Source organism: Ornithodoros turicata, chromosome 1, assembly GCF_037126465.1.
Source record: "Ornithodoros turicata isolate Travis chromosome 1, ASM3712646v1, whole genome shotgun sequence".
Taxonomy (NCBI): domain Eukaryota; kingdom Metazoa; phylum Arthropoda; class Arachnida; order Ixodida; family Argasidae; genus Ornithodoros; species Ornithodoros turicata.
The window spans coordinates 7,554,488-7,581,121 of NC_088201.1; the positions used below are offsets into that span (position 1 = coordinate 7,554,488).

General features: G+C 43.0%; 1 protein-coding gene across 2 annotated transcripts; it reads left to right on the forward strand.

Annotated features, from left to right (window-relative positions):
- Positions 1–1,051: 1,051 nt before the first annotated feature.
- On the forward strand, positions 1,052–26,541 carry LOC135377417 (coiled-coil domain-containing protein 186-like). Of its 2 annotated transcripts, XM_064609803.1 has the most exons (18): positions 1,052–1,164; positions 3,866–4,517; positions 8,138–8,300; positions 8,374–8,586; positions 8,670–8,789; positions 9,820–10,023; positions 10,963–11,049; positions 11,146–11,288; positions 12,669–12,849; positions 14,892–14,966; positions 15,040–15,124; positions 16,124–16,203; positions 16,907–17,131; positions 18,307–18,363; positions 18,873–19,057; positions 23,984–24,053; positions 24,731–24,880; positions 25,671–26,541. In XM_064609803.1, exons 2-18 carry the CDS (start codon positions 3,895–3,897, stop codon positions 25,734–25,736), a joined length of 2,727 nt encoding a protein of 908 aa, XP_064465873.1. In that variant the 5' UTR covers positions 1,052–1,164; positions 3,866–3,894; the 3' UTR covers positions 25,737–26,541. The 2 variants fall into 2 exon arrangements, with proteins under 2 accessions (XP_064465873.1, XP_064465872.1); XM_064609802.1 differs by lacking the exons at positions 1,052–1,164; positions 3,866–4,517; positions 8,138–8,300; positions 18,307–18,363 and having other exon boundaries at positions 8,332–8,586.
- Positions 26,542–26,634: the final 93 nt, after the last annotated feature.

Here is a 26,634-nt window from a genome sequence, read left to right on the forward strand (position 1 = left end):
AAGCCTAACGGATGTATAGAGCTTATTGACAGAATGGCGTAAATGCAGGCTAGCTGCTGGATAAATTTCATGATAGGCAAGCCTGAGCGATGGGCAAGACACGTAAACACGTTTCGTGTTTGTGTTTGTTTACTTGTCTTGCCCATCGCTCAGGCTTGCCTATCATGGATGTATAGAGCTTATGTTTTCGGGACCTGAGTACCTGTTGTCTTATAAATGTGTGCTTTTTAATTTTTCTTTTTGTATGCTGTACTTATTGCTTACTTTTATTTGTATGTATCCCCGCCACAGTAATGTCGTAAGACGTTGTTGCGTAGCAGAAATAAATAAATACAGAATAAAAAAGCTATAATTCTGGATACATAATGACTTCATTTGGTTCTCGAAAATAAAGACTTGACTTGAATACGATTTGTTCCATCAAATCCATATCACTGGCGTGAGGTGCCTCATGATGACCCATGATAAACATAGCGGTGATACGCAGTGCAAACTGACAAATTACAAAGTGCTTCGCATGCTTCAGATACACTTTCAACGTTTCGAATATGAGCGGGCTTCTAAGCCATGACGGCTTCAACCGCTTCAACCTTCAACACACAAACCCAACACACTACAAAGCAGGCAAAAAGTTCCCAGCATTTCAACAACGCGAAAAAGATCGTCCGTGCAACATTCGTGTGAAAGAACAGGCCTATTAATAAACAGTACAACAAAAATAGATGAAATTGAAATAATGGTTTCATTTTTCCCGCGGAGGCAACTAGAATGCAAGGCGTCCCACGCAGCAGCCAATGAGAAGTAGGAGCTACATTTTTGCGCGGAAGCACCTGGAAGAGTGAGTGACGCGGCAATGATACCCCTCAGGATCTAGCGTCTTGTGGCCTCGGGAAGTTATCCACCGGTCTTTCACGATTCGTCCCAAATGACGTAAGTCATTTTCGTTCCTTTTTTTATTTATTGATTTTATTGTGAAGCCGGAGCCAAAGCCAACAATTCCCGGATGTAGGGGACGCAAACATGGTGGCTATGGCTACCATACTTCAGACTTCAGTAAATTTCAACTGTCAAAATCCAATCCAATCCTTCTAACGGAGCGTTTACATTTGTTGTCGGGGGTTATGGTATGCATTTGCCATACTTTGCGATGTTTATGTGACCCATGTAAGTAACTGAACACGACTTTACATGTTTATGTTCGACAGTCTGGCTGATGCTTTCTTGGTGAACTACATTTCGCATTGTTTCTTGTTAGATAGTCGTACAGCTGGATATTGCTACCACCATTTAAGCATATCTCAGGTTATAGTTATAGCATACGTGTTGTGCGAATAGAATGATCAGTTGCCAACAGATGTTTGGTGGGGGTTCGATTTAACTCTTTGAATCTCAGCTGTACGGCGCAACCTCCGCGTTTCACACACAATTCCCGGAAACATGGGATCAGCGTATCTCCGTTCCACGCAGACACATGTGTCATATGGAAGATGTTTTCCCACGTCGATCGCCTAGAAGACCACGATACAGTAGAACACGATCATCTCGGTGTGATAAGAGCACGTTAGATACGTTTGTATGCTATAAGATATTTGTTTATTTTTGAACTTTTTCTGCTTCATTTTCTTGACGCGATAATGTATGCCAGCACAGCGCCGTTCAACGACCTGTTCTTGCATTGCTAGTGTGTTTATACGGATTGTACATATTCTCAGTCTCGTATTGGTTCTATATCTGGTGATATATATTCTGGCGATCTAATTTGATTTGGTGTTGTATTTACCGCACTGTCGAAGTCGTTCTTAGCCTTTCAAAATTATTAACGCAGTGGCAGGTCATCAACTTTTGATACTCCGTTTGGTAATCCGTTCTCCTGAAAGGTATTCCCTGTGTTTTGTAAACAATCCTTATCAATATTATAACGGTTGTTTCCTTCGCGCTTTTTGTTGGTGTACGTGCATGCATTTTGTGTTATAGGTTCACTTTTGTGTTGAACGTCTAACTATAGTTATTTCAGTGGCAGTAGAAGGTTGTTGTGAAACTGATAAAAAAATTATTGCTTAATGCATGTTGTTTTGTAGAAACATTGCACTGCATATTTCTACAGGACAGTTCTCAATGCAACGCTGATGACGGTTATCACAGGAGCACCAACTACTGTGATGACCGTCATTCAGTGTTGCCTATTATTCTTGTCAGTGCTATTCTAAAATGCTCTTAGAAATGTGTCACATTCCACAAAACGGTTTCAACCTCCATTATTTTTTGGTGGAGCATTTTAATTGCTCTCTCCACTTTATCAGCACTTCTTTAACGGAATGTCTCCACAGCATGCAAACTGCAGGGTTAGTCTAGCAAACGTTACAAATTTTGATCGCATCTTAAAAGTAGAAGACTGGGTTTGTCCAGCACCAAACTTTACAGACTGGTAGCCATTGGTCTGAAGTGTTGTTGGAATTTTTTGTGAGCATTATGGTCCCGTAGAAGGAAAATTAAAAAACAAGCAAAGTCTCACTCTGTGCATTTTCTATGGATTATCTGTGTGGTTAGCTGTGTGCGCTTCACTTTCATTTCACCACACACAGGTGGCACCAGCATACAGAACAAGAGGATTGGTGCATAACGTCAGAATCGGCATGTCACATTGTTGTAGGCAGCGCTACCTGTGTGAAGTGGTGTGAACGTGAAGCAGACACAAGAAAAAATGGCAGTGTTTGTGTGGGATAGGCCATTGAAAATGCATGGGGCGAGATTTTGCTTTATTTTTAATTTTCTTTCTACATGACCGTAGTGCTTTAAAAAAATTCGAACGAAACTTCGGATAAATGGCTATCAGTCTGCAAAGTTTGGGATGGGCCAAATCTAGTCTTCTATTTTTACAGTGCGGTCGAAATGTGTAACGTTTGCTAGAATAACCCTGTAGTTAGAATAAGTGTTACGTAGTTGTATTCAGGGCCGGGGAGATCATAACACGCAAAATATGCTAGGCATGGTCGGCTAAAGTATGTACCACGTGAAAGTCCAAGTGTCAGAATGTGACACGTATTAGAAATACTTAGTTTCTACCGCAGGAGCTAACATGCATTTCACTGTAAACTTTGTAAAATTAAATGCTAAAAAAAGTGTGAAAAAAGTAATCAGTACAGCAGCAGACCAGTTCGCTGCTTATTTGCTCGATGCCTTTTAGACAATGCTCTACAAGCTCACGTACGTGGGACTGGCAGCCTCATGCTGTAATGATGTCAATTAGAACCTGCTGTGTCCAGCCAGGCCTCTGCTAAAAAAATTTTGAACATTCGAAGTTTAAACATTTTCAGATTGGGTAGCCATCTCGTCTGCCACATCTGGTAGAATATCTGCTGAGTTGATAACAGTAATTGTCATGAACAATGCTTAGCTTTGGCCATTCTATGGCCATTCTTTGGCCAATGTATTAAACGATACCTTAAGCTCAAACTGGCGGTGCTGTGCAGTGGAAAGCAGGCAACTGATAAAATAGCATAAAGCTGCTGGAGGAGCTGGGGGAGGAACTCCATATACTGCAACAAAAAAGCCTGCAAGCAATAATAGGCTATATGAATCGAAACAATCCGTACTAGATAATGTTGCATTTGATAACAGTAAAAGTGAATTGATAACAGAGAGACTGGTTTTCACACATTATACTGATCACTGTCTCAAAATCACTAACATCGTCAGTGGTCTAAAAATTGTCAGAGACGTAATCGTAGACAAGAAGACAAAAACAAGGAGCCACATAGAAAGCAAGCAAACGAGATGATGTTACTTTATTGTTTTTATTTTGCCGTCGTGACTGACACACTTCCGCATTTGTACTGACCTACGGAACTTTTTCCTTTTGCCGCAGGTCTAAGATGGAAGTAAGATTTCTTTACAATGGAGAATTTTTCCATGCTCAATGGAACCAGTAATGGCATCTCAAATGGAGATGAGTGCATTGAGACTTCAGCAAGTTCAAGTCGGGATGCAGTGCCAACTTCCCAAACATCGCGTTCCAACTCCCCTCTTGCACCCGAGGTGTGCGCTGACTCTTCACCTCCTACACAAACCAGCCCGACTAAAGCAGCGCCTACGCCTGTCCTTGTGCACGAAGTGTGTGCCGCAAAACCACCTTCCAACGTAGCAGAACTGTCGACCAAAGCTGACGACAATGTTGATTCTGAAAGTAGCAGCGTAATTGTTAAGCAGGAGCACGGAAGTGCTAAAAATGAATCGTCCGCTCACGCGTGCAGCACTCGGCTCGACTCGGAGTCCGATAGTTCTTCGCGTGTATCCGAGACTGCGGATCACCTGCAAGAGGCATCCGGTGCCGATAGGGTTAGCCCAGAGGTGGAGCCACGCTGTGGACGCACTCCCACAGAGTTGTCCTTTTGCAGTCAAGAAAGTGACGACAGTGACGTTTTGCTTTCTGAGTTGGAGTCGGAACTTGATGGAGGCGAATTGTCAGAATCTTCTAGGGCTCTCTGGCACATGCGGAATGGGTCCAAGCAGGGATTCAGGTGAGTTATGTGCTCCTCTAATTATTTTAAACATAAGGGTGTAAGATGAAAGATGAAAGTCACTGAAAAGGGAAAAGTCTGAAGGGACAAACCAGCCACTCTCTCTCACTCATCCTCCTTTCACTCTTACATTTTTGCTCACTCATGCATTCATACGACGGGATCAACGCAGGCGGCAACGTTGAACATGAAAGAAAATACAGGGACAAATACATACAAAGCCTCAATTAGTTGAGACTTTGTATGTATTTGTCCCTTCTATGTTGTTCCAGCCTTAAAACATCAGTTCTTTCATAAGGGTGTCCCAGAAAACGTATAATTGTATTATAATTTTAAAAAAAACTATGCCACCTGGAATCATGCGGTCAATGGCGTTTGTTTTTACTAGGTTTTTGCCGCCTCCTGGTGTGAATGTTATTTTAAACTTACCAGTTTAATTATACCAGCGTTTTTTAACTGAACTCGAAAATTTTCCTAGTAAAGGTTACTTTCTTACCCCACCTATGTGAGGCACGTGCAGAATTTACCCAAGTGCGTGATAATTGACACCGATATTGAGGGGCTTTCCCATCAGAAGAAATAGCCAAACATCGTGGGTTTTGGAGCGCCCAGAGCATAGCGCTGGAGGAGTCTTCGCGCACCTTCATTGTCAGCCCGACGAAAGGAGGTTGCTGTGCTCAGCCCACACAAGTATAGTAGGAAGAGATAAGACAGGGATAGCTTATCACATCGGGCTTCCGCTGGAATCATGCTGTCCCTCTCTCCATTTCAAGAACTATCACTTTTTCTACTATCCGTCTGTGGGCTGGGTTCAGCAACCTCCTTTCGTCCGATGGCACGAAGACAGTCAAAAAATCGTCGAGCACTAGAGACTCTGAAATGCTCTAGAGACTGCTAGAGAATGCTCTAGAGGCTCCGAAAAACATGATGTTTGGCTGTTTTTTCTCTACAGGATAGCTCCTCGGTCTTGCTGTCATTTATCATGTAAATTCGGCACGTGCTTCACATTGGTGGGTAAAAAAGCGACCTTCACTTGGAAAATTTTCAAGTTCGGCTTGTAATAATCAGCGTAATAAAACTTAGGTTAGATGGCATTCACATCAGGAGATGGCAAGAACCTAGCAAGAACAAATTCCGTTGACAGTGTGATTCTAGGTGGCGTAGTTTTTTTTTATTATAATTCAACGACACATCTTCTGGAACACCCTGTATATATAATGTCATAAATATTTTTATTTATGAATCTGCTTATTAGAATATCGGCAAGATGACAATTTAGTTTGTATGTTTTTCTACTGATTCAACTTCTTAATGCATTATTGTTATCCCCGCCCTTGTTTGACTTGCTCCTCGCTGACTTGGGCAGTCCGATTTGACTTGGTATGCACTTTGAACCTGCTGCAAGTATCTAGATAATGTCCATGTCTATTCGAATGGGATATGCAAATATGTCAAAGTAGACCATTCCGTAAATGAAATGTGAAAAGCAATTGCATGGATGTGAAAATATGCTACAAGTTTATAGCAAAGGAGTAGAAAATCGGCACTGCTAATGCCGAAATTAAGTTAGCTCTGACATTGCAGCAGACATCCCCGGCAATGAGGCAGCTATGGTCATATGCTTTTGAAAACCAATAGGAGTGACCGTAGCCTTCACTCCTCTGATATCAGAGGGTGTGTATCTAGCCAAGTACGACACACAGAACAATAGTTCATTTTTTCTTTTCTGCGATATTCTGGCGAACAATAAAATCCGTGCATGGCGCAATGAGCCAAACATACGAATGTGTCACAGCCGCTTTAGCTATGGCAACAACATTTATGCATCGAAAAGTTGCCTGTAACCACACATGAATGACAGCAAAAAGTTGTTTCTGACCAAGAAACACGTCAAGCAGCAAGTGAAGTCTTGTGTGGAACGAAACATGGGCCATCCCAGCTTTATAGGCCATTTTTGCACTTTCTCAAAGCATTACCTTATGTTAACTTATGCAAGTCGGTACATCTGCTGTGTGACAATCAAAATCCCAGACAGATTAGCTCGAGAGGAACACACAATTGTTAGGGCAGCCTGTTCAGGACCTAGGAGGAAACATCTTGTCTCCTCTGACTTGGGCTAATGCAACATTTTTGCTTAACTGATGGTAAGAGTGGAGACAAAGAGACAAGACCATACTATGTTACTAACATCTTGTCTTTTTATTATTATTCATATTTTTTTCTTCCGCTGTCATTCTTTTAGTGTGATAGACAAACTGGCTCAACTTTACGTATTAGCTCCTAGCACTTTCTCCATTGCTTGCTAGAATCGCTGTGTGATATTACTATAGGCATGAAACACATTCATGGGAAAATGTAGAAATAATTTGACGTACTGAAATATAGAGGCATGGGTCAGTTGTTTCGGTCATGATTGTGTTATGAATCCTTTTGGCTGCTCATAATAGAAGCATCATGAAGGTGCTTATGGACGAAACAAACAGGACATGAAGTGCGCGTTCAACGAACCATTATTCGTGTTTGCGCGACTTGAAACACTTGCAAGAATTTCCTTGTCTGAAAGTGCTACAGATGGTGTGCAGACTTTTTAGCACCTTTAGCATATAAGCACAACCAGCCCAAAGGACCATTTTAGTGTCTAACCACGAAGAGATGTTTGTAACAGATGCTGTAAAATGTCAGAAATTCTTTGTGAAATCTCCCCAGACTTGAGAATAACATTCAACCTGAAAGTATGTGACTTGAGTAGAAGGGCTAGGGGACGTATGGAATCGCAAAGGCAAAAGAAGCGACATTAATTCACAAATACGGCAGAATAGCCGTTACTGCGTTTTACAGATTCATTATTATCAGGCCCTCAAGGACAGTAATGATATTTTTTCATGGATTTCTCAGATGGTCTTCGAGGTTAAGAGTAATATTTTTGAACATCGTTCTTGCTTAGCAGTTTGTGCCTGAGCCCGTCACCGAGAACAGTTTGCATTGCATAGTGGAATCTTGCATTTGTGACAAATTATATTGCATACATGGAGTCATGCTGTTGGATGAAAACCACAGATCGTCCCTTCCTCTGCTCAGCTCGCTACATGGTGCATTTTTAACTGCTCATTTAAAAAGATTGGAGTGATGCTTACACATGGTGTCTACCAACCTGGAAAACCTGGAAAACAGGGAATTATCGGGGAATTTTGATGTGACTGGAAAAGTCATGGGATTGTCAGGGAATTTGAAAAAAAAAAAAAAACAGCTGAAGTCAGGGAAAATTGCAGACAAGTTCCGTCACAACGCGCAGTGAATCGCGAGTGCTGATGAGCGGTTGAGCGGCCACGCAGCAGCAACGTTGCCGCGAGTAGCAGTTGACCAATACGACAAGCTCAGAGTCAGAAAAGTAGGGCAGTCTTACTGATTCCTCAATAAACGATCTGTTTCATGAGGGACCTGTATCAAAACGTAGCAGCAGGCACCAAGTTTCCTTTTGTTTTCGTCAGGGAATTTGCTTGAAATAGTGAGTGAAAACCTGGAAAAGTCAGGGAATTTGAAGGCTGAAGTTTAGCAGACACCCTGTAATATGGTTAGCCGGAACGTTTGTTTATGCCACCCTTTGACATGACGAACAACAGGGAACACACCATGGGTGCGGATGTGCTAGAGAAGCTTCAGCAGAGCAATGCACAGCTCATGAGCCAAGTTGCTGCCCTCAAGGACCAGATATCTATCCAGGAATCGGAGCACCAGCGTGTCCTGGCCCAAACACGAGCAGAGCTCCTCTCCAGGAACGAAAAGGTTCGTTGCTACCGTTCTTTAGAATGGCAAAAAAAAAAAGTTGCTAATGAGTCACGAATTCTGGAACCTTCAGCTTGTCAAGCAGCAAGAAGCCATCACCAAGGAGAAGGACGCCATGGTAGTGCGATATGCCACGAGCGAAAGGGAGGTGATTGTCGCCCGCAAGGCTCTGGAGGACGCGGAGAGGAGGCAGAAGGACCTCGTGAAAGAACGGGATCAGTATTTCAGCCGTGTCAGGTCCCTGAACAACGAGCGTGCGCGGCTATGCAGCAGTCTAGACACTAAGGTAGCGGAACTTTAATGTTTAGCGCTGTGCGTTGTGGCTTTTTTATGCGGAAAGGGAAAAAAAAGTAATATTTGTATTTGCAGCTTGTAGATATAGCTAAATTGCAAAAGGAGCAGGAGAAGCTGAAGGAAGAGTTGTCGTCGCGCGACATTAAAATTAAATGGGCGCAGAACAAGCTCAAGACAGAAGTCGATGCGCATAAGGTAAGTCCAGTATTACGTGTGCAATCCCCGTTGGTTTACCTGAGAGACGTTTTAGCTCGAGTGCAAGCGCACACAAAAACGGTGATCTGCGTTATTTTGTGTGTGTTTGTGCCTTGTGCGTTAGATGTTTTCAAACTCATCATAAGACTGAGCAATCACCGTTGTTTTGATTTTCTGCGCGTGAAGGACAGAGACAAGGTGACAGTGTCTTATAGATTGCGAACAGCACACAGTGTATTAACAGTATGAACTGGAATGCGCATACACGTTGTCGTCACTCATTGGTTTATTTCAGGTGTCATTCGCATATGTTTGCTTTGATATCCAGTGAGTGACGTGTTGCATGTCCCGAGCATATGGCATCTGGTGTTGCATAGCGTTTCAGGAAACTTTTAATAAAAAGAAGCTTCTTTATTCTGAAAGAAACCAGTGCTGCTGTGTTACTCCCATCACCGTAATTTTAGCTTAGTTGCTTAATTGACTGGAATGTGTATGGCAGTCCTTTTTTTAGTAGTGCTTCGTCAGCCCAAGGTGCAGAATCCCGGATTCATTGGAAAGAAAAGTTTCACAACACGTTAATTTCTTAGGCAATTTGAGGCCTTGTATGTATAGTCCCTTCTATGTTGTTCCAGCCTCACAACACCAGTTCTCTCATGTTTCACAACACATCTATCCCATTTTCATACCTCTTCCCTGGATGCACTGGATACCCATGATGTTCAAAACAACCGCTGGCAAATGAAATTTGCTGCTGTATTTTTGGCAAGAAATATAGTGGTTGTGATCAGGAAGCTATGCAGTTGTTTTTGCACAATTTACTGTTTTGTTGAATGCTGTATTGAGTGGGACACGTCATAGTGTGACATCTTCTTACAGAGTTACCATTAATGCAAAAGGTCAGAGCCTTGTATATCATATCGGGTCCAACCCGACTGATATTTTTAACCTGGTATACCACTGCGTCAATCCCCTGGCATTTGGCCTTATTCGAGCCATTTTGCAGACGTTTTGTAATATTTTACCGTGGCAGGAAACACAGGTAAAGCTGGAACAGTGCCAGATGCGACTGAGACAGACCCGAGAAGAAGCGGAGCAGGTTCGTAAAGATTGCCAAGAGATGGTGCGCAAGTATCAGGAGTCTGAGGAGATAAAGTCAGCATCTTTGGACAATGAACTGAGGAAGAAGGAATCTGAATTAGAGGAACAGAAGCTGGTTAAGGAAAACCAGGAAGAGGTAACGACATATATGTTGACTGTGCTGTTTACTTAGGGTTATTTTTATGCAACCATTACTTAACCATTTAGGCAGTAGGCTCGTATCACACTGATTTCATACCGTGCTCTTGTTGTGTGTCCGTCGTGTCTCATGTTTGAGGTTGCAGCGAGCAGACGTGGACGAGGGTAAACACAAATCACACACAATAACAGCTCCACTATCAACTGGATTTTATTCCTAAAGCATCACAATAAATAGCGCAGGGGAGGGAAAGCATATCAGAATCAAACATGACCAGCGACCGACAAGCCCATGCTGCTATTTAAGTCCATTGTTTCTGTTGTAGATAAATGCTAGGTGCCGAAATATACTTGGCATGCAGGAACACGTTATTTTAAATGAATGTGTTTGTGAAAATTATATCTGTGAATAATGATTTATGTTGGCTGCTAATATTGAACAGTAAGCATTTCTGCAAACACAGGCACATTGACACAGCACTATAGTAATAATTAGTGTCATGCATATATTGCATATTATCGTATGATAAATATTTAACATTGTGGTATATACAGTCAAACTCCTTTACAACGAAACTCAGGCGACAGCAAAAAAAAGTCGTAGTAAAGGTATTTTCGTTAAAAAGGATGTCCATTATTGGACCTATAGGGCTCCAGCGGGACCGCAAAAAAATTTGCTGTAGTGGTATTTTCGTTAAAAAGGTGTTCGCTATAAAGGAGTTTGACTGTAGTACATAGTAAATGCTTAACATTATGTTTATTATGTAGGCCGAAAGGGGAGAAAGGAAAACGTTCAACATTCATAAACATTTTTACTTCACACATTTAAAAAAGCAAATCTCTGACAGTTTAACTTGCTACTTCACTGCATTTTGGTACAACGTAAAAATGAAGGTACTGGCACTTCATTAGTAAGGTCTAATTCTGTTTTTCGAAGGTCTATCAGATGATAAAGCAAGAGTCCGAAATGCTGAAAAAGAAGCACAAGTTGAACATAGAAGAAAATAATACCTTGACTATGAAGGTAAACCTTGCTAAGCAGTGTACTTTTGTACAGTTCTCAGAATGACTGCGTGTGGTTCGGACAAACGGTTTCACAGCCATTTGTTTTATATTGCAGATTCACAACCTTGAGAAGGAACGCTTAGAATATGAACAGACCCTTAGTAAGCTGAAGGAGAAGCTCAACGCTTTGAACCAGGAAATAGTTGACCTCACAGGAAAGTTAGACGAAAAAAAGAACTTAGAATTGCAGATGGAAAGGTACATAAGTGTTGGTCAATTTAGCCAATAATTGGAATATGTTGCATTTATTGTTCAGCTCACATAATATGCCGGGGTGATCCAAGAGGATGTGAAAGCTTCACAAAAGCTCAAAATATCTGCATAGCTGCAAAACTTTGGGCAATTAATGTTAAGTACCATTGTGGAGACGTGGTAGCAGTGGCTGGCTCAGTAGACCGATGGACAGTATGGCTTATATTCATATAAGGAGCACTACATAACAAATTATGGAGTGTAGATTATTCATCATGAGCTATTCCTAACTGTTTGGTGGTCGTGAATGGCATTAGAAATCGTAAAGCGGGTTTCCAAGATTATGTTTGAAGCATGATTGTCCTTTTGTCGCTGATGCAAAGAATTGTCTCCCAAACCTTAGACCGTGGGTAGTTTGCTCTTCCTTTGCAATTTTCGGCAATGCATTCCGTTCCTTCGGATCATGCCATATTTTCTGGCCTACAATATGGGTGTGTATTAGTGATGCAAAGCTATCGAAACTTTCGATATTGATAAATATCAGCATCGTAAAGAGATAATCGATAAAATTGATTAAAATATCGACATTTTATTGATATATCAGTATTTTGAAAAGAAATATCGATATTTGAAAAGCCGTCGTGCCATTACTTGAGCAACTAAAAAAAAAAGTAACCTTGTTTTATCATTCTTTATGCGTATTACCGCTGAGGCACGTGATGAAGACACAATCAGGTAAAATATGTTCGCGTGGTTAATCTTGCTGCAAAACCGTAGTCTCTCTACAAGTTTAATTTTATCATACCTTTGCATTTTCATTTCAAATAATTAATCTGTACTAACTGACCTTGAAATTAGCGATCACGACACCACTCGGCTCGAAGGAATGTCAAAGGGCTGGATTCCTGAGAGAAGTCTCACGGATAAACAATTGGTTAACAATAAACATACATACATCCAACAATAAACAATAAACACACGGCACTTTCAATGCGGATTGAATTCGATCCACATCGAGTTTCTCAAGGGAGATCGGTGCACGATGCTGCTACACGGTCCAACTCAATGTGTATTGAAAGGTTGGCTTGTCGAGATTAAACAGATTAGCAAACGCAGTCGCCCGTCATACCTAGATTGAAACGTAACCGTGAAACTCCATGGGCTTGTATAGGAACATTTGCAAATTAATGTAATTTTTTTGTTTACTACTACAAATTGGCTGAGTTCGAGGATGCCAATGGCAGTCTTCAAGCCATCTTGAGAATCTCAAGCCAGTTTAACGAACTGGATCGGGTTAAGCAGGATGGGAGTTCAGTGTTCATATGTCACTGTCACGAGGTATGCAATTGCTGACACCACATAAATTCTTCCTTACATACTCCGCAGAGAGCGAGAAAAAGTTGCTGCTGCCCAGCAAGAAGTAGAGCGGATGCGGCAGACAAATGCAGAACTCCAGGCTGACATGGAAGCCTGCCACATCAAGGAAGGGGAACTACTAGAGTTTACTGAGAAGCTGACTACAAAAAGTGTCCAGCTACAATCAGAGCACACACTGTTGGAGCTGAAGGTATGAGCAAGTACGGTAGTGCGTCATTTTTACATTGCCACTTGGCAAAGAAAATATTTAAGGGTCAAGCAAACTTTTCAGCATGTGTGTTTATGGCATGTTTTAAGTCTAGCGCATAGTTGGCGCTGCTGGTTAAAGCCTGCTAGAAAAATGCAGCCAAAGGCTTCCACAAACCTCTTCTGATGATTTTCTTCCACCAGTGGGGCTACCTTCCTTGCCAGAAGGTAGTTTGTCTAGGATAGACACCCCTTTTTGAGTGCAAAATTTTGAACCATCCTCTATGATATTGATGGATTCCTTGCTGATCTAAATACTCCCCAAGAGGCATACCTGGGGATTTTCCATAGACTCTGTGGTGCCTTTTAAGTTGCAGCTTCTTGGACTCCTCTTCCAACGGACTTTGATCTCATCATTCAACAACCCGAAATAGTGTGATGTGCATCGAGCTCCCTTCTCATCCATGTTATCGCATAGACATTTTAGCTGCGTTGTGTAAGACCTGGCCTGGCAGTACATTTCCCTACGTAGTATGGCCTTTGTCGGTCGTGCGCCAGGAAAACCCAAATCATCATCATCATCATCACTCTACGTAGTATTCTAGTAACTCACATTGCATGGCCCATACCTGGTGAAGGCTGACTTTTTGTGGTACAACGTGTTTCCAAAGGCACAGTCCCACTAAACATACTTTACACGTGGCAATTACGCCCCTCTCCCGCAGGCAGCTTGAAATAAACGGACACCTCTGATTGACGGTCAGGTGTGCTACAAATTACACTATGCTGACATTGTGCCCTCTCCAACATACTAAGGATTTGTCCATGAGGACCAGTGATAGGCAGTAGTTGAAGTGCTTGGTACTTAAGTACATAGTACTTTTTTCGGGTTCTTTTCCTTTACTTCAAGTAATCCTGAACTATACTTTCTACTTTACCTGAAGTGCATTTTGCTGCACTTTCCATTGCAGTACTTGATGTAAGTAAGCAAGCTTGAAGCAAGTACCGTAATCTCACGGGTGTAGGCCGCACCGCAGATAAGCCGCAGGGCCCGTTTTTAGGAACATTTTGAAAATTTTCGGGCAGATAATCTGCACTCGCAGATAAGCCGCGGGCAATATGACGCGACTGATTTGTGCGACAAAGGAGACCGTAGAGAAGGCCATACACCCTGTGGTTCATATTCCGGGGTCAGCATGCTGTACAACAAAGGGGGTCAGTTCTAGTGTTCTACCAAGGCCGGATTGCGCCCTTGTCGCGTGTTTTTCATGGATCGATGGGTCACTGGTGTTCCAGAAGACACGAATCACTGTCACCACTTTTGTTAAAGCTGCTTCGGGGAAGGCACCAGGAAGATCAATCTACTCGTATGTGGACGCGCCCGTGTTACGTACTGTTCGTGCATCAGCAAGGCGGTGCAGTTCCACAGATACTGTCGGCCCTTTCGTTAAGACCAGTGTATGGGGAAAATACCATGGAAAAATAGTCATGATATAAGCCGCACCGGTGGATAAGCCGCAGAGCGGCCGTGAGAAAAAAAAAATCGCGCATAAGCCGCGGCTAATACGCGTGAAGTTACGGTACTTAACACTTCACTTGAAGTGTTTTCCCAGTAGATTTCTCATCACTGATGAAGACACGCCTGACCGGCAATCTGAGAAGTGTGAGTTGGAGTCCCGGCACTCGCTGACTTTTCGTCATCTGCTGTCTTTCGGATCACTGCTTGGGTGTTGGGAAGGCTTAATTGTTGTGTTTGTCTGTGTGTGTAGTTTGTGTTAGTGAACTCTGAACTTGAACTCTGGATTTGGTCAACCACCTGCAGAACTTGCGCCATCTCACTTGCGTGGCATAAATATAAATGGTCTCCACTCGAGTCAAATGCAAGTTTGGTTGTTACGGTATTTGAAATAATGTTTGTTGGAGCCACATGTATTTGCACCACGATTGGAAACTCAGGTGTGAGGAAAACCAACCAACAAATTTGAACTGGCAGGTCTTTAATGCAAAACCTGTTTGTCAAGCTCCCGTTCTAACTATCCCTCTTAGGCTCAGAACTTGGAAGAAGAAAATACTAATTTGATGCAGCAAGTTTCACGGCTTGAAAAGGATTCGGAAGAACTGGTGAGGAACCTGACCTTGTTCGGCAGCAGGCTGTCTCTAACGGAAGCGTCTTTTTATTTGGTGGCTGTTGCAGACTGCAAGCCTGGAACAGGAGAAAAGGCAGCGCCAACAGGAGAATCAACTGCTGGCTCGGAAATTGGCTGAAAAGACAAAGCTGGGTAATGACGTTTTGCTCTCATAGAGCGCCATGACAGAGGGGTCGCATCATTGGCTAAATAAGGGGGCAACTTGTCAAACACATGCTCACCGTTTTGGCATATGGCTTCGTCAACTTAGCCTCCTTTTGTCTCCTATTAGGACAATAGGGACAATTTGAGACAATGTGGGAACACACTTTGTCCACGCCAAACTTGTTTTCTCTGTACTTGAAACCCTATCATTGAGGACACTGCCTTCACAAATGGAGAAAGGATAATATGACCAGATGTCCTAATTTAAGCAGGACAGGTCCCACTTTTTATGGTCCCGCTGTCCCACTACCCTGCTTGAGGACAGTGTTTTGTCCCACTTTTTTTTTTTTGAACGATCCTCGAATGGAAAAAGTTGCAGCTAAACGGGTTTTCTACTCCCACATGGCCTTCTTTCGGCTCATATCTTTCCATGATCTAGCCAATGGAACATTATGATGTGTTGTTTAACGACAAGCCATCCCTTTGACAATACTTTGTGCGAAGCAAAAATCACCTGCGCATGCTTTGCTGATGAAGCTACCTCGGTGGGAGCATGATCTTCATAATAATCACCAATCATCGCAGCGCTGATGACCATGACAAGATGGAAGTGCAAGTATAGCGATTCAGCGAGTTTAGGGACAGATTTTCTGTTCATAACTACAACTATGAAGACACAGTTAGCAAAATGCAATAAAAAAATAAAAAGTACACAAAATGAAAATCAATTAAAATAACAGCATTGGGCATTAGCAGAGTGCAGTGTATTTAATTTTCTTACTGACAACGACCCCCCAATGCCCCGCCTGGGGTTGGAGGAATATGGTCATGTTAGGAAAGTAGCAAGCTGGAGGGATGCGCAGTTCCATGCCCTACCTGCATTCCATATAGAAAAGTAGCACTTTGTTGTGTTTCGGGTGTGATTTCATGTGCCATCTGGTTGCAGTGTCTTCAGTTTTGTTTAATATTTTTCCTACAAATATGCAGTGGAGCAGCTGACTGTGAAGGTGGAGGATGCTGAGAATGAACAGAAAGTCATGAAAAGGAGGCACATTTCTAGCGTTAAGGTATGTAAGCTCCATTAACTGCAGTGATGTTGAATGTTAGTTCTCGTCTCATTTTATTTACCTTCTTAATTGCCCGTGGGGACTACGGGGCGGTGCCCATTTTAGTAAACTTATTGTGTTTACAGCACTTACATATAGAAGTAGCTGCCTTACTATTCAGCCTTGATAGCAACGTCTGTCATCTTGTACAAGCACGTTTGGCATTTTATGGCATCACCACAAAAATTCTGAAGTTCTGCATTGTAGATATTCCTTCGTCACACGAATATAGAGGGTGTGGCCATTGGTTTGGAACGTTGATGTCACTCACGCATTTCCATTGTTGTAACATTGTTTCCACTGGTGTGTGTGTGTGTGAGAGTGTGAGAGTGAGTGAGTGTGAGAGAAGGGGGGGATACCAAACCATGGAACTGACATGATGGCTGTGACTGCTAGCACGGAGCTTGCAAGGTAAAGGGAGCCCTTGCTAAGTTGTAATTAGGCACAGACAGTAACTTTTCTTGTGTAACGTACTGTGTATGTAACTGTTGTTACAGCAACATGGCCCAGTTTTCTTTGGGTTGGCCACATAATTGCAAATGTTGGTTTGCGCAGTTCTACCAGTACTAGTTTAGTTTCTCGCGTCTTGCCTCAAACGGTACTTTGCGAACAAGAAAAAAATGTGATGTATAACAGTCTGTTGTTGGTGGTATGTGTGCCTCAGGAGCTGTCTCGTGAACTGCAACAGTCTAGGAAGAGGTTGGAGCAGTACGAAACGTCGCCTCCCAGTTCCCATCAGCAGCCGTCATCAGAGGTGGCTAGCCTAGGGTCTAGAGCCAGTTCGACGACATCCCTCGAAACAATTGGAACGAGCATGCACTCAATGCCTCACCCTGCCTCTGGCCACCCGACTGTGTCCTTTGTCAACGCTGGACGTCCCGCAGTTCGGGTATATCGTGGTCTTATGTCAGTGTTGATGATGAGGTTCGTCTTAAATGCGAGAAATGGGCATTTAAATGTCGAAATAGTAAAATTTTTGGCTACAGGTAACTGCACCTGTTAGTACACATTTCTGTAAACTTACATATATGCAGCAAAAGGCACAAAAACGTTTAGGGTAAAAAGAAATGTAGCGATAGTATCAGCCATCTTAGTTCTGCACTTCTTCCCCCTCTCTATTGTGTGTTTCTTTTCTCTCTCTCTCTCTCGGGCTGTACTGCTGTGCACTAACATGTCGGAAAGGGTGCAAGAAAAATGTTCTCAGTAATGAGTGAACTTTCTTACGATTACGTCCCCTTTCTTTTCTTCTCCTTTGCATTGCGAGGGTTCATTGTGATTATGTGAAGCAGTGATTTATCCAGTCCCCTCCAAAAGCTTGTTGACACCCCGCTAACTTTTTGGGCATTCCCTACGGGGGGGGGGGCTTACTATTTCAGCTTTAGACAGTGACACCCCATTTTTTGCAGCACCTCTCCGTGCTTGTGATTCTGGTTAAGCCACTGTGAAGTATATAGCCCAGCTTCCTCATTCTTTCTGTACAAAAAGGTTGCTGTCACACTTGAAACGACCTGTTTTTTTTTTAACATGTTTCTATAACCATTGTAGCCCACAATCTCACTTTCTTGCCAGTGTGCTTGAAAATTTGTTGCAATTTTATCCCAACGCGGGTCATGAGGTACACCACTTCGTCATGTTTCAGTGCATGCCAGGCTATGATTGCTTTACTTTTTGTTTGGTCTTCTTGTTGGTACAGAAGTTTTGTGTCCTAATTCTTGACTGGGTCATGTTCAAATGTAACATATCCACACCACACCACTTTGGCACCCCTGGCCTAAGCAAAACTGTTACTATGTGTGCTTAGATGCACAGTGCTTACTGCTTTACTTTGCACTACTAATTTTTACAAACAAATGCTGTGACCTAAATGTGAAAAATGCACCACTAGTGCAGTTTGCAGCCTGCTTTATAACCCACTCCCATTCTGCTTGTACGTGCATGGTGTACTATTACAGTTACTTTGCATCCTGAACGCCCTGTTTCCAGTGATTTTGTTTGCAAATAGTAGTGCTGTCTGTTTTGTGCCCTGCGTTGACTGTCTTACTTTTCGTTTCTGTTTTATGCTAGACAAGACGAGCTTTTATGCATGCTTCAAGGAGTGCTGCGCTTACTAACAGTGCTTCCGTGAGTGTAAAGTTTTTCTGGTCAACTTTTCATTGTCTACGGCGTAAGCTTGGAGAACCCTTAGCCTTATCTGTGTTTTAACTTAGATTATGTGTTTTCGACTTGTAGTTTCGACTTGTTTCGTTTTGTATTGTACTGTATTCAAATGATGTGCTTAAGAGTCTATCCCTAGAGAAATTGGAGCTGATCAGGTCTTTCTTGTGCCAGTTGTCTCATTGTGAAATTGAAATTGAAGAGCAGGTTAGGTTTGATATACTGTAAGCTACCTGTACTTTCACAAACATCTTTAACATCATCAATGCAAGATGTTCAACAACCAGAAGCAGAAGAGTACCTGCGAGAAATGTTGCTTTAGTGACATTAAGCATGCAACATAGTTAGGAGGCATAGGTAATCCGACTGATGTATCTGGAAACTTTGTCTGCTAACTAATTTTAATGTACAGTACAAGTTGAGAGGTTGTAATTTCGAATTGAAATACACGTAGTAGTTTAATTTTTCTGTTTTAGGAAAGTGCCACTAGCAGCAGTGCCCCTTCACCACACCAGTCTCCTGCCCCCCTCGAAGTGGACAAGCAGCTGCTGGTCGAGCGAATCGTGCGTCTTCAGAAGAACCTGGCAAAGAAAAACGATAAGATTGAGTTTCTTGAGGAGCACGTAAACCAACTCCTGACAGAAATTAAGAAGAAATCAAAGTAAGTGTAGCCCTGTGTAGTTGTTATGTGACCACCAACATTTGGCAGCCTAAGCGGGCCTAAAGTGCCACACTGTACCGAAACAATGCTTTTATATTTTCTATTCACACTGTGGCTTCGAACTTCTCAAGACTATAAATTAATTTTATGTTACTTTCGCGTTTCATAGAGAAAAAAACAAAATAGTTTGAGAACACAATGTGGGGCGTGTACCGTATTTACGCGATTCTAAGGACCCCCTTCTTTTTCAAAATGTGGCAGCCCAAAGTAGGGGAGGGTCCTTACATTCGAGTACAATGACTTCGAGACGAACAAATGCCTTTAAAAAAGCGAAAATCCTGGCCTTTATTGCGCTAAGATGTGTCGTCACCTCCGTCAGTTGAAACAACGGAATCAGAGTCGGAGTTCCCGGCGAGGTTATCCTCCCACAAAATGTCATCTTCTGTGCCGTCCAAGGCGTTGCTTATCGAGCACTTTTTGAAGAACTTTTCGACAATCTCTGGGCGAATGGCTTTCCACGCATCGGAAACCCACTGCGCGATGGTTGCCGGAGACGCCTTCTGTATCTTGCCAGCTGGCGTCCGCTCGCGGGCACCATCCCGAATCCACGCTTCGTATTCCGCGCGGAGATTCGCCTTAAACGGCTTGTTTATGGAGACATCGAGGGGTTGCAGAACGGATGTCAGCCTGCCAGGTATAACAACGAGGTCGCTGTCGTGTTTCCTACACTGCTCCTTCACTTCCTCCGTAATGTGGCCCCGGAAAGAATCGAGCACCAACATTGACGGGAGATGAAAAAGTGCTCCCGGACGCCTCAGCCCTCAGCCACACGGTCTTCAACCAGTCCACCATAAGTTCGGATGTCATCCAACCCTGTGCTTGGCAGCGGACAACAACGTCCTTTGGGAATGGCTCCTGTTTCGGCAGGGTCTTCCGCTTCAGAATCTAGTACGGAGGCAGCTTTCTGCCATCAGCCGTAATGCACAGCATTACAGTAACACGAAATTTTTCGTGCCCCGTGGTACGGATGGTCACTTCCTTTGCGCCAACTTCATTAACCGTTGTAGACTGCGGCATGTCTAAGTACAGAGCAGTTTCATCTGCATTTCCTATCTGTCCCATCAGGAATCCTTTTGTTCTTCGGAGGTCAGCCACGTAATGTTGGAAACTGATAACTTTCTGCTCGAAATCTTGGGGCAACTTCTGGCAGATTGTGGTGCGACGACGAATCGAAAATCCCTGGCGTTTCATAAAGCGTTGCACCCAGCCACGGCTGGCTCGAAACACGCTGCGAGGAATGTCCAATCTCTTCGCTACTGCATTAGCTTTCTCACGGATGCCGTCGCAAGTCACCGAAAATCCATTTCTTCTTTCTTCTCTGATGTAATCAGCAACTTCAGCTTCGAGCTCCGGGTGCTGTCCGCGTTGGGGGCCTGTGAACTTCTTCCTCGTGGAGGCACAGCCGAAAATCTTGTCCCGCTGCCGCCGCCATCATATCACACAAGTCCTGCCAACACCGTATTCTTCTGCAGCGTAGTGGTTACTGTTCGATTCGGCGCACAAGATAACTTTCCGCTTAAACTGTGCGGAGTACGATTCACGTCTTGAAGTCATCGCTATGGCAAGACAAGCGAGGGTCCAGCGAACCCGCGCAACCAAAACCTCTGTGGAGTGCAGGGTCGCACGTGGCTGGCGGACTCCGCACGGTCGGCGAGGAGAAACGAAGCGAGGGCGAAGGATGACTCAATGTCACGGGGGGTCACGGGAGGCATTGCCGTGAAGTTATGGCGGAGGCGCGAAGGGCCCGACGCGAATGCTCTTGCCACGCGGGGCTCTGCGCAAGGGTCCTTAGATTCGTGTGCAAACTTTTTTCTAAAATTGCAGGGGCCAAACTTAGGGGGGTCCTTAGAATCGCGGGGTCCTTAGATTCGAGAAAATACGGTAATTTGCAACGACGTAGATCGGTTGGGATTCTGAAGACGGCAGATTTAGTCCATAATTGAATTTTAAAGCGACAATCCGGACCAAACCGAGGCTTTAAAAAAAAATGCTCTCAAAAACTTTCTCGTAGTGCTCAGATGCTAAATACAAAATCTTTCAACTAAATTTGCAGCCAATTATTTATAGTAGTAGTTGCATTTTACACTAGCGCTTTCCCCGCTGTGATCATTGCTGTCAGTAACTTATGCATGGAAGCCACTGATTTGTGAATAAAAGCACTTGTTGATTACGTTTTATCACATCTTGGAACAGATCATGTTCAGTTGCACACCCACGTGACACCTGCAAAGGTTCTGCGCGCTGTTCTCTGGTTCACAAAGTCATCTGCAACACTGTGAACATCTTCATTTATCTCGTTTAACATCAGCGTTTCCGGTATTGCAGTGCTTATTTTTTTCCAGCTTCGGTGGGAAAATGAGTGGTTATTTTGCGCACCACGAATCAGTGGCTTTCGGTGCCTATATTTTTAAGGTATAGACGCTCGGCGAAAATCGGTGAGAAATAAAACAGAAGCTGTCTACGCACACATCAAATGTAAAGCTTTATTTACAGAACAGATGCAGTAACTGCTAGTACAGATCCTTAGGCAGTAGAGGTGACAAAGCTTACGTGTCATGCAGTACTCGACCTTCTTATGTCTTTCCAATGATAGGTGTGCTGTTATCTTGGACTTTCCATGTCCACTTTCAAATGTTATATTAGTACGGCAGTATTTGCACACGAGGTGATTTAGGCCAGCTGCTTTCAAAACCTCCAAGTTATATACACGGCTGCATAGTATTCTATGTGCTTACGCTTACGTCTTATCCTGTTGCACATAAAACGCCAAATGGCAACCAAGCAGTCAAGAACTACTGTGCCACGCATTCCCAGGAAATTACGTGGGACACCCATGTTTTTTTTTTTTTCTGAAGGGATTATCTTTGTTCTTACCTGTGTGCACCATTCAGCCTCTGTGACATAGCCTGGTCTAGTACATTGCAGAGTATATTCTAGCGTCTAAGCTGCAGCTAGTACACTTCCTGACCAAACGGACCTATTTGTCAGAATCCTGGATCTAGGCTATCTTCACATATGATCCCGTGAGAGGCTAGAGGGAGATTACTGTTATTTTGGGAAAGGCCTCAGCTCGGCTAACCACTATCAGCTGACCACTATCAGCTGCACAAGAGGGAGCCACAGAAAATAAGATAAAGTAATTGGAAGTGCTTATCTCAGTTCTTATCAGTGGGAAATCATTTTCACCGAGCACGTAAAAAAGTTGTTTTTTTGTAAATACCGGAAACCCGGCAAAAAATGGTAAATATAATAAATATAAATATATAATTAATATACAGTCGACCCCCGTTTATCCGGACTTCATTTATCCGGATCCCGTGGTATCCGGACAAAAGGCACGGGAACGGATTTTCCTCCATGTATTTTGTTCTCGTTTATCCGGACTTCAGCTTCCGGACTCGGACACGAATTCCAGGGAACGAAAGTCGAAAATTCTTGTAATTCAGCTTCAGGTATCCGGACTACCGTGAGTAAGAGGAGACGCTGACCCCGCTTCGTCACCCTTTTCGCTGTGTTGGGGTTATTCCCGTCACACGTCAGGGACCTACATTCCTCCGTAGGGGAGACCACCGTGCACGATGACCCCCTTTTCTATTTGTGTGGGTCACGTTGACCAGTCGAGTCATTTGGAAATATCTCGAGCAACTGTCCGGTTCTAGAGGGGAAAACTCCAACCCGAGGGCCTGCTGCTTACGGCCCGTTGGCCGACGAAGACATTCCCCTAGCTGAGCTGCGATCCCTGATGCAGAGGCTCACTGCGACTGCCGTAGATGATGAAGCGGTTTCTGACTACGTTGACGTTGATAAGGACGATGACGCGTGTGCAGCTAAGACTGATGACGGTGTGATTGCTGCTGTTGCCTCCGATGATATGCAGCAAGACGGTGCCGATGACGCCGGTGAGAAACAAGGCTCCGACATTGACACTTTGCGTCCGCACTGACATTCTTTGAGCAGCGCAACAGTGTGGCTCAACTCTATGCAATTAGCAAAAGTTTGCAGGAATCGAGTGCCTACACTACTATGTAACAGCTGTCATTGACGAGATTTCTGTGTTTTAATTAAACCTTGCTCTGTAGGACGCTTCTATTCGGTCGTTTCATTTATCCGGATGCCCCGGTATCCGGACGATTTCGCCGGGAACGGCACCGTCCGGATAAACGGGGGTCGACTGTATATATATATATATATAGATATATAATATATATATAGATAATACATATATTTAATATATATATATATAAATATAATAATTTGGTAAATAACGGTTCGGGCACGGTTTTCGGTTTGGGTTCCGGTTCGGGTTCGGTTCGACGCCCTGATCAGAATGACATAGGTTCTGGAACATTGGTCCCTGTACTTGCTGTCCGGATACGGATAACGAATTCCAGATATTTGAGTCAAAAGCCAATGAGAGCACGTTCGTTTCCGGAAATGTAGTCCAGATAACGAGTTTTCCGGGTATACCTGAATTACGGATAAGCGAGGCACGACTGTATTCACTAGAGTGAGTTTGTTTGTTAGACATGGGGGTGTCTGCTAGCATGAGCTTTTTTTGTGGCTCAGAATAGTGGGCAGTACATGATCTAAGGACGTCATTTGCTGTCTCTTTTTTCAACATCGAGGAAAACCGAGAGGCACGGACGAAAACGACACACACACAGATCGTGATTTTTTTTTTCAAGTTCCCGAGTTGTTTCGGGACCCCCTGCAGAATCTGTCGCGACCCACCGTTTGGGTAACACTGGCGTAGGTTGATGTTTGCTGAAGCTCTGTACACGTCGATTAGATTGTTGTGAATGTGAGTTCGTATGGGTGTGCTTACACTTTTGGGTTTTCTAAGCTCATGTATTGCACATATTTCAGAATTATTCAGAACTATATAACGAGGGAAGAGGCTGGTGCACTTGTTCCTACGGCAATGGATAAGAATAAGGTAGGGCAGAGCCCACTTGCTTGGACCCTTTTTTTTTTAATAGTGTGCGGAAATTTTATGCGTGCCAGGTACTGCATTGTTCTCTGAACCTTTCCAATTTGCAAGCACTTCCTCGGGAAAAAGGAGAAGGTAATCATTCACACTTGGGGTCATATTTTTTTTTTACTTAATACTTTCCATAAAGTCGTGGAGGTAAAAATGGGAAGCAATTTTTAATATGTGAATTTTCGCTGATATTGGTGTCTATACTTACGTGTTTAAGTTTTGTTATGATAAAGTAAAAAAAAATATCAATACTGTACTGGACCACACACGTGCATATGTGGGAAAATACGTGCCAGTTTTATGTAGAGGTTCAGTTTTGGAATGTATCGTGTTGCATGGACAGGTGGACTTGATTTGAATTTATCATGATGCTGTTTGCTATAATGTTTCGCTACTCTTTTGTTGTGCTAAAGTTGTAAAATTAAACGGTCATTTTGGAGCTGGGGAAAATAGAGTTTAACGTGACCTAGACCGGAATTCGTTAATGCGTGTGGATTATGTGTAATTGGGTTATGTGTTTACCCAAATAAGTCAGACCTTATTTATATACTGTATAAATGTAGCATGAGGGATCCAAGCTGTAGTCAAGCTACGTTGCAAATAACAGGGTCGTCGTCGTCGTCGTATTTCAGGCTGAGCTTTCAAAGAAGGGTGGCATCATGGCTTCAGTTTATAACTGCCAGCCTGTGGATACCAGCATGACATTGGATTTGTCATTAGAGATTAACAGAAAGTTGCAGGCAGTATTGGAAGATACCCTTCTGAAAAATATCACTCTGAAGGTAAGATTTTCTTACCCCTTCAGCTTACCACTGGGTTGGGTATCGAGAACCACTACTACTGGAATGAACCCTGGGTGATACTATTTTCATGGAAGTGCAAAAAAAAAAAATCAGGTTATATGCAAGGAATTGTATGGGGAGCTTTGGTTTACCACTGCTAAAGTGTGACCCACATCTCGTAGGTCGCCAAGTTGTCAATATTGATCGGGACTCCACTGTACATGTAGTAGATAAGAGTTGAAATATATCTTTTTGTGCCAGTTATTGTCTTCCATCTAAGGGAAGCAGAAGGGAGGTAGAGGTTGACCAAAACACAGTTCATGATCGTGCTATAGAAAGATAGCGAGGAAGAAGACAATAGTGCTTCTAATCAATTCGCATTTCATATCGATTAATATTTTTGTGATAACATTTGGATGTGCAGCTGGAGCAGTGAACTGCTTTATAGGAAGTATAGCACAGTTGAAACTGTTGCTCGACTTGCTTAGGTGAAGAGCACTTAAAGATAAGCTTTACAGACAAGGCAGTTTAGACACCTTAAAGTGACAAAGTTTTGGTGTCATCAATCCTAAAATCCTGTAGTGGAATACATTTGTCATTTTAAGGTCCAGTGAGTCTGTAGTACATATATAATGTGCAATACAAATGCCACAAGCATGCAAAGTGCTCCGCTCCTTGCGTTGCTCCCAACTGAGCACTCAACCAATCTTAGTAGCACCTCAGATTATGCCATCAAAATGCTGCCGCCATAGCGGCTGGTATAATAGCAGCCTGGTTTTGTTCTTTGCAGGAGAACATTAACACGCTTGGTGAGGAAATTGCACGGCTGACGAGAGAAAGATCCCGTGTCAAATGATACCATCTCCCTCCTCTCAAGAATAAAACCGTGTGTATAGACAAACTTTGGATGTGCATTTACATGGTAAAGATATGGTTCAAATATGTATTTTTCATGTTATATATATATATATATATGTAATTAGACGTTCTCTTTGGAGGAATCGTATTTACTTGGGTTGTCACAAGTCGATAGCCATTGAATGTATTTACACAATCATTTCTATGTGCCCTGTATACTGCATAGTTGAATATTATGTCACGTGCCTTGTTCGCCATTCTTCTGCAAGCAGTGATGATAAATTGTTTCTTCCATTCTTAGCTACACGTTCTTCACAGCTCTTCTCCTTTTTGTGCATTGTTCTTGCCCCGACTGGATCTACGGACATCATAGTTTTGTAACCGTTTTGTTCTCATAAAACCATATCATTCGTGGAACCATCGATACGAGGCAAAAATGCAGATTCATAGTTTCTGGGGAAGCAGTGTGGCCTGGCAGCTTGGGACTTTTTGCAGTACTTGCCGTGGCATCTATGCTTTCTATTGCGCCGCTTCTATAGCTAGCTGCAGTTCACTTGTCACAAAGTACCTTGGTAGTCGTACTTCAGTACCGCCAAAAGCCCCAAGTTTGCCAGGTGACTAAACGAATGACGATACGATACATAAAATGTAAGTAAAGTATTCACCAATGTTTCACTCTTGTGCAGAGCCAGTCAAAACAGCTGGTGATCTCTGTGGTTACTGTAAACCATTACAACAATGTGCAATTACCGTTAAAGAACCTTTTATTTGTAGAAATAAATATTTATTTCATCTTGCCAGAACCCAGTACTGTGCATGTAATTTTCCTTTGACTGTCGTCCGCAATATGCATGAAATAACGTGCGATGACTTGATTATGTGAACTTCTGAATTTG

Excerpts from the sequence above, each read along its gene's own strand:
- LOC135377417 (XM_064609803.1), top strand. The coding sequence starts at position 3,895 with ATGGAGAATTTTTCCATGCTCAATGGAACCAGTAATGGCATCTCAAAT. Across the intron at positions 4,518-8,137 it reads GGGTCCAAGCAGGGATTCAG|GGAACACACCATGGGTGCGG; the intron begins GTGAGTTATGTG and ends GACGAACAACAG. Across the intron at positions 18,364-18,872 it reads CGCTTACTAACAGTGCTTCC|GAAAGTGCCACTAGCAGCAG; the intron begins GTGAGTGTAAAG and ends TTTCTGTTTTAG.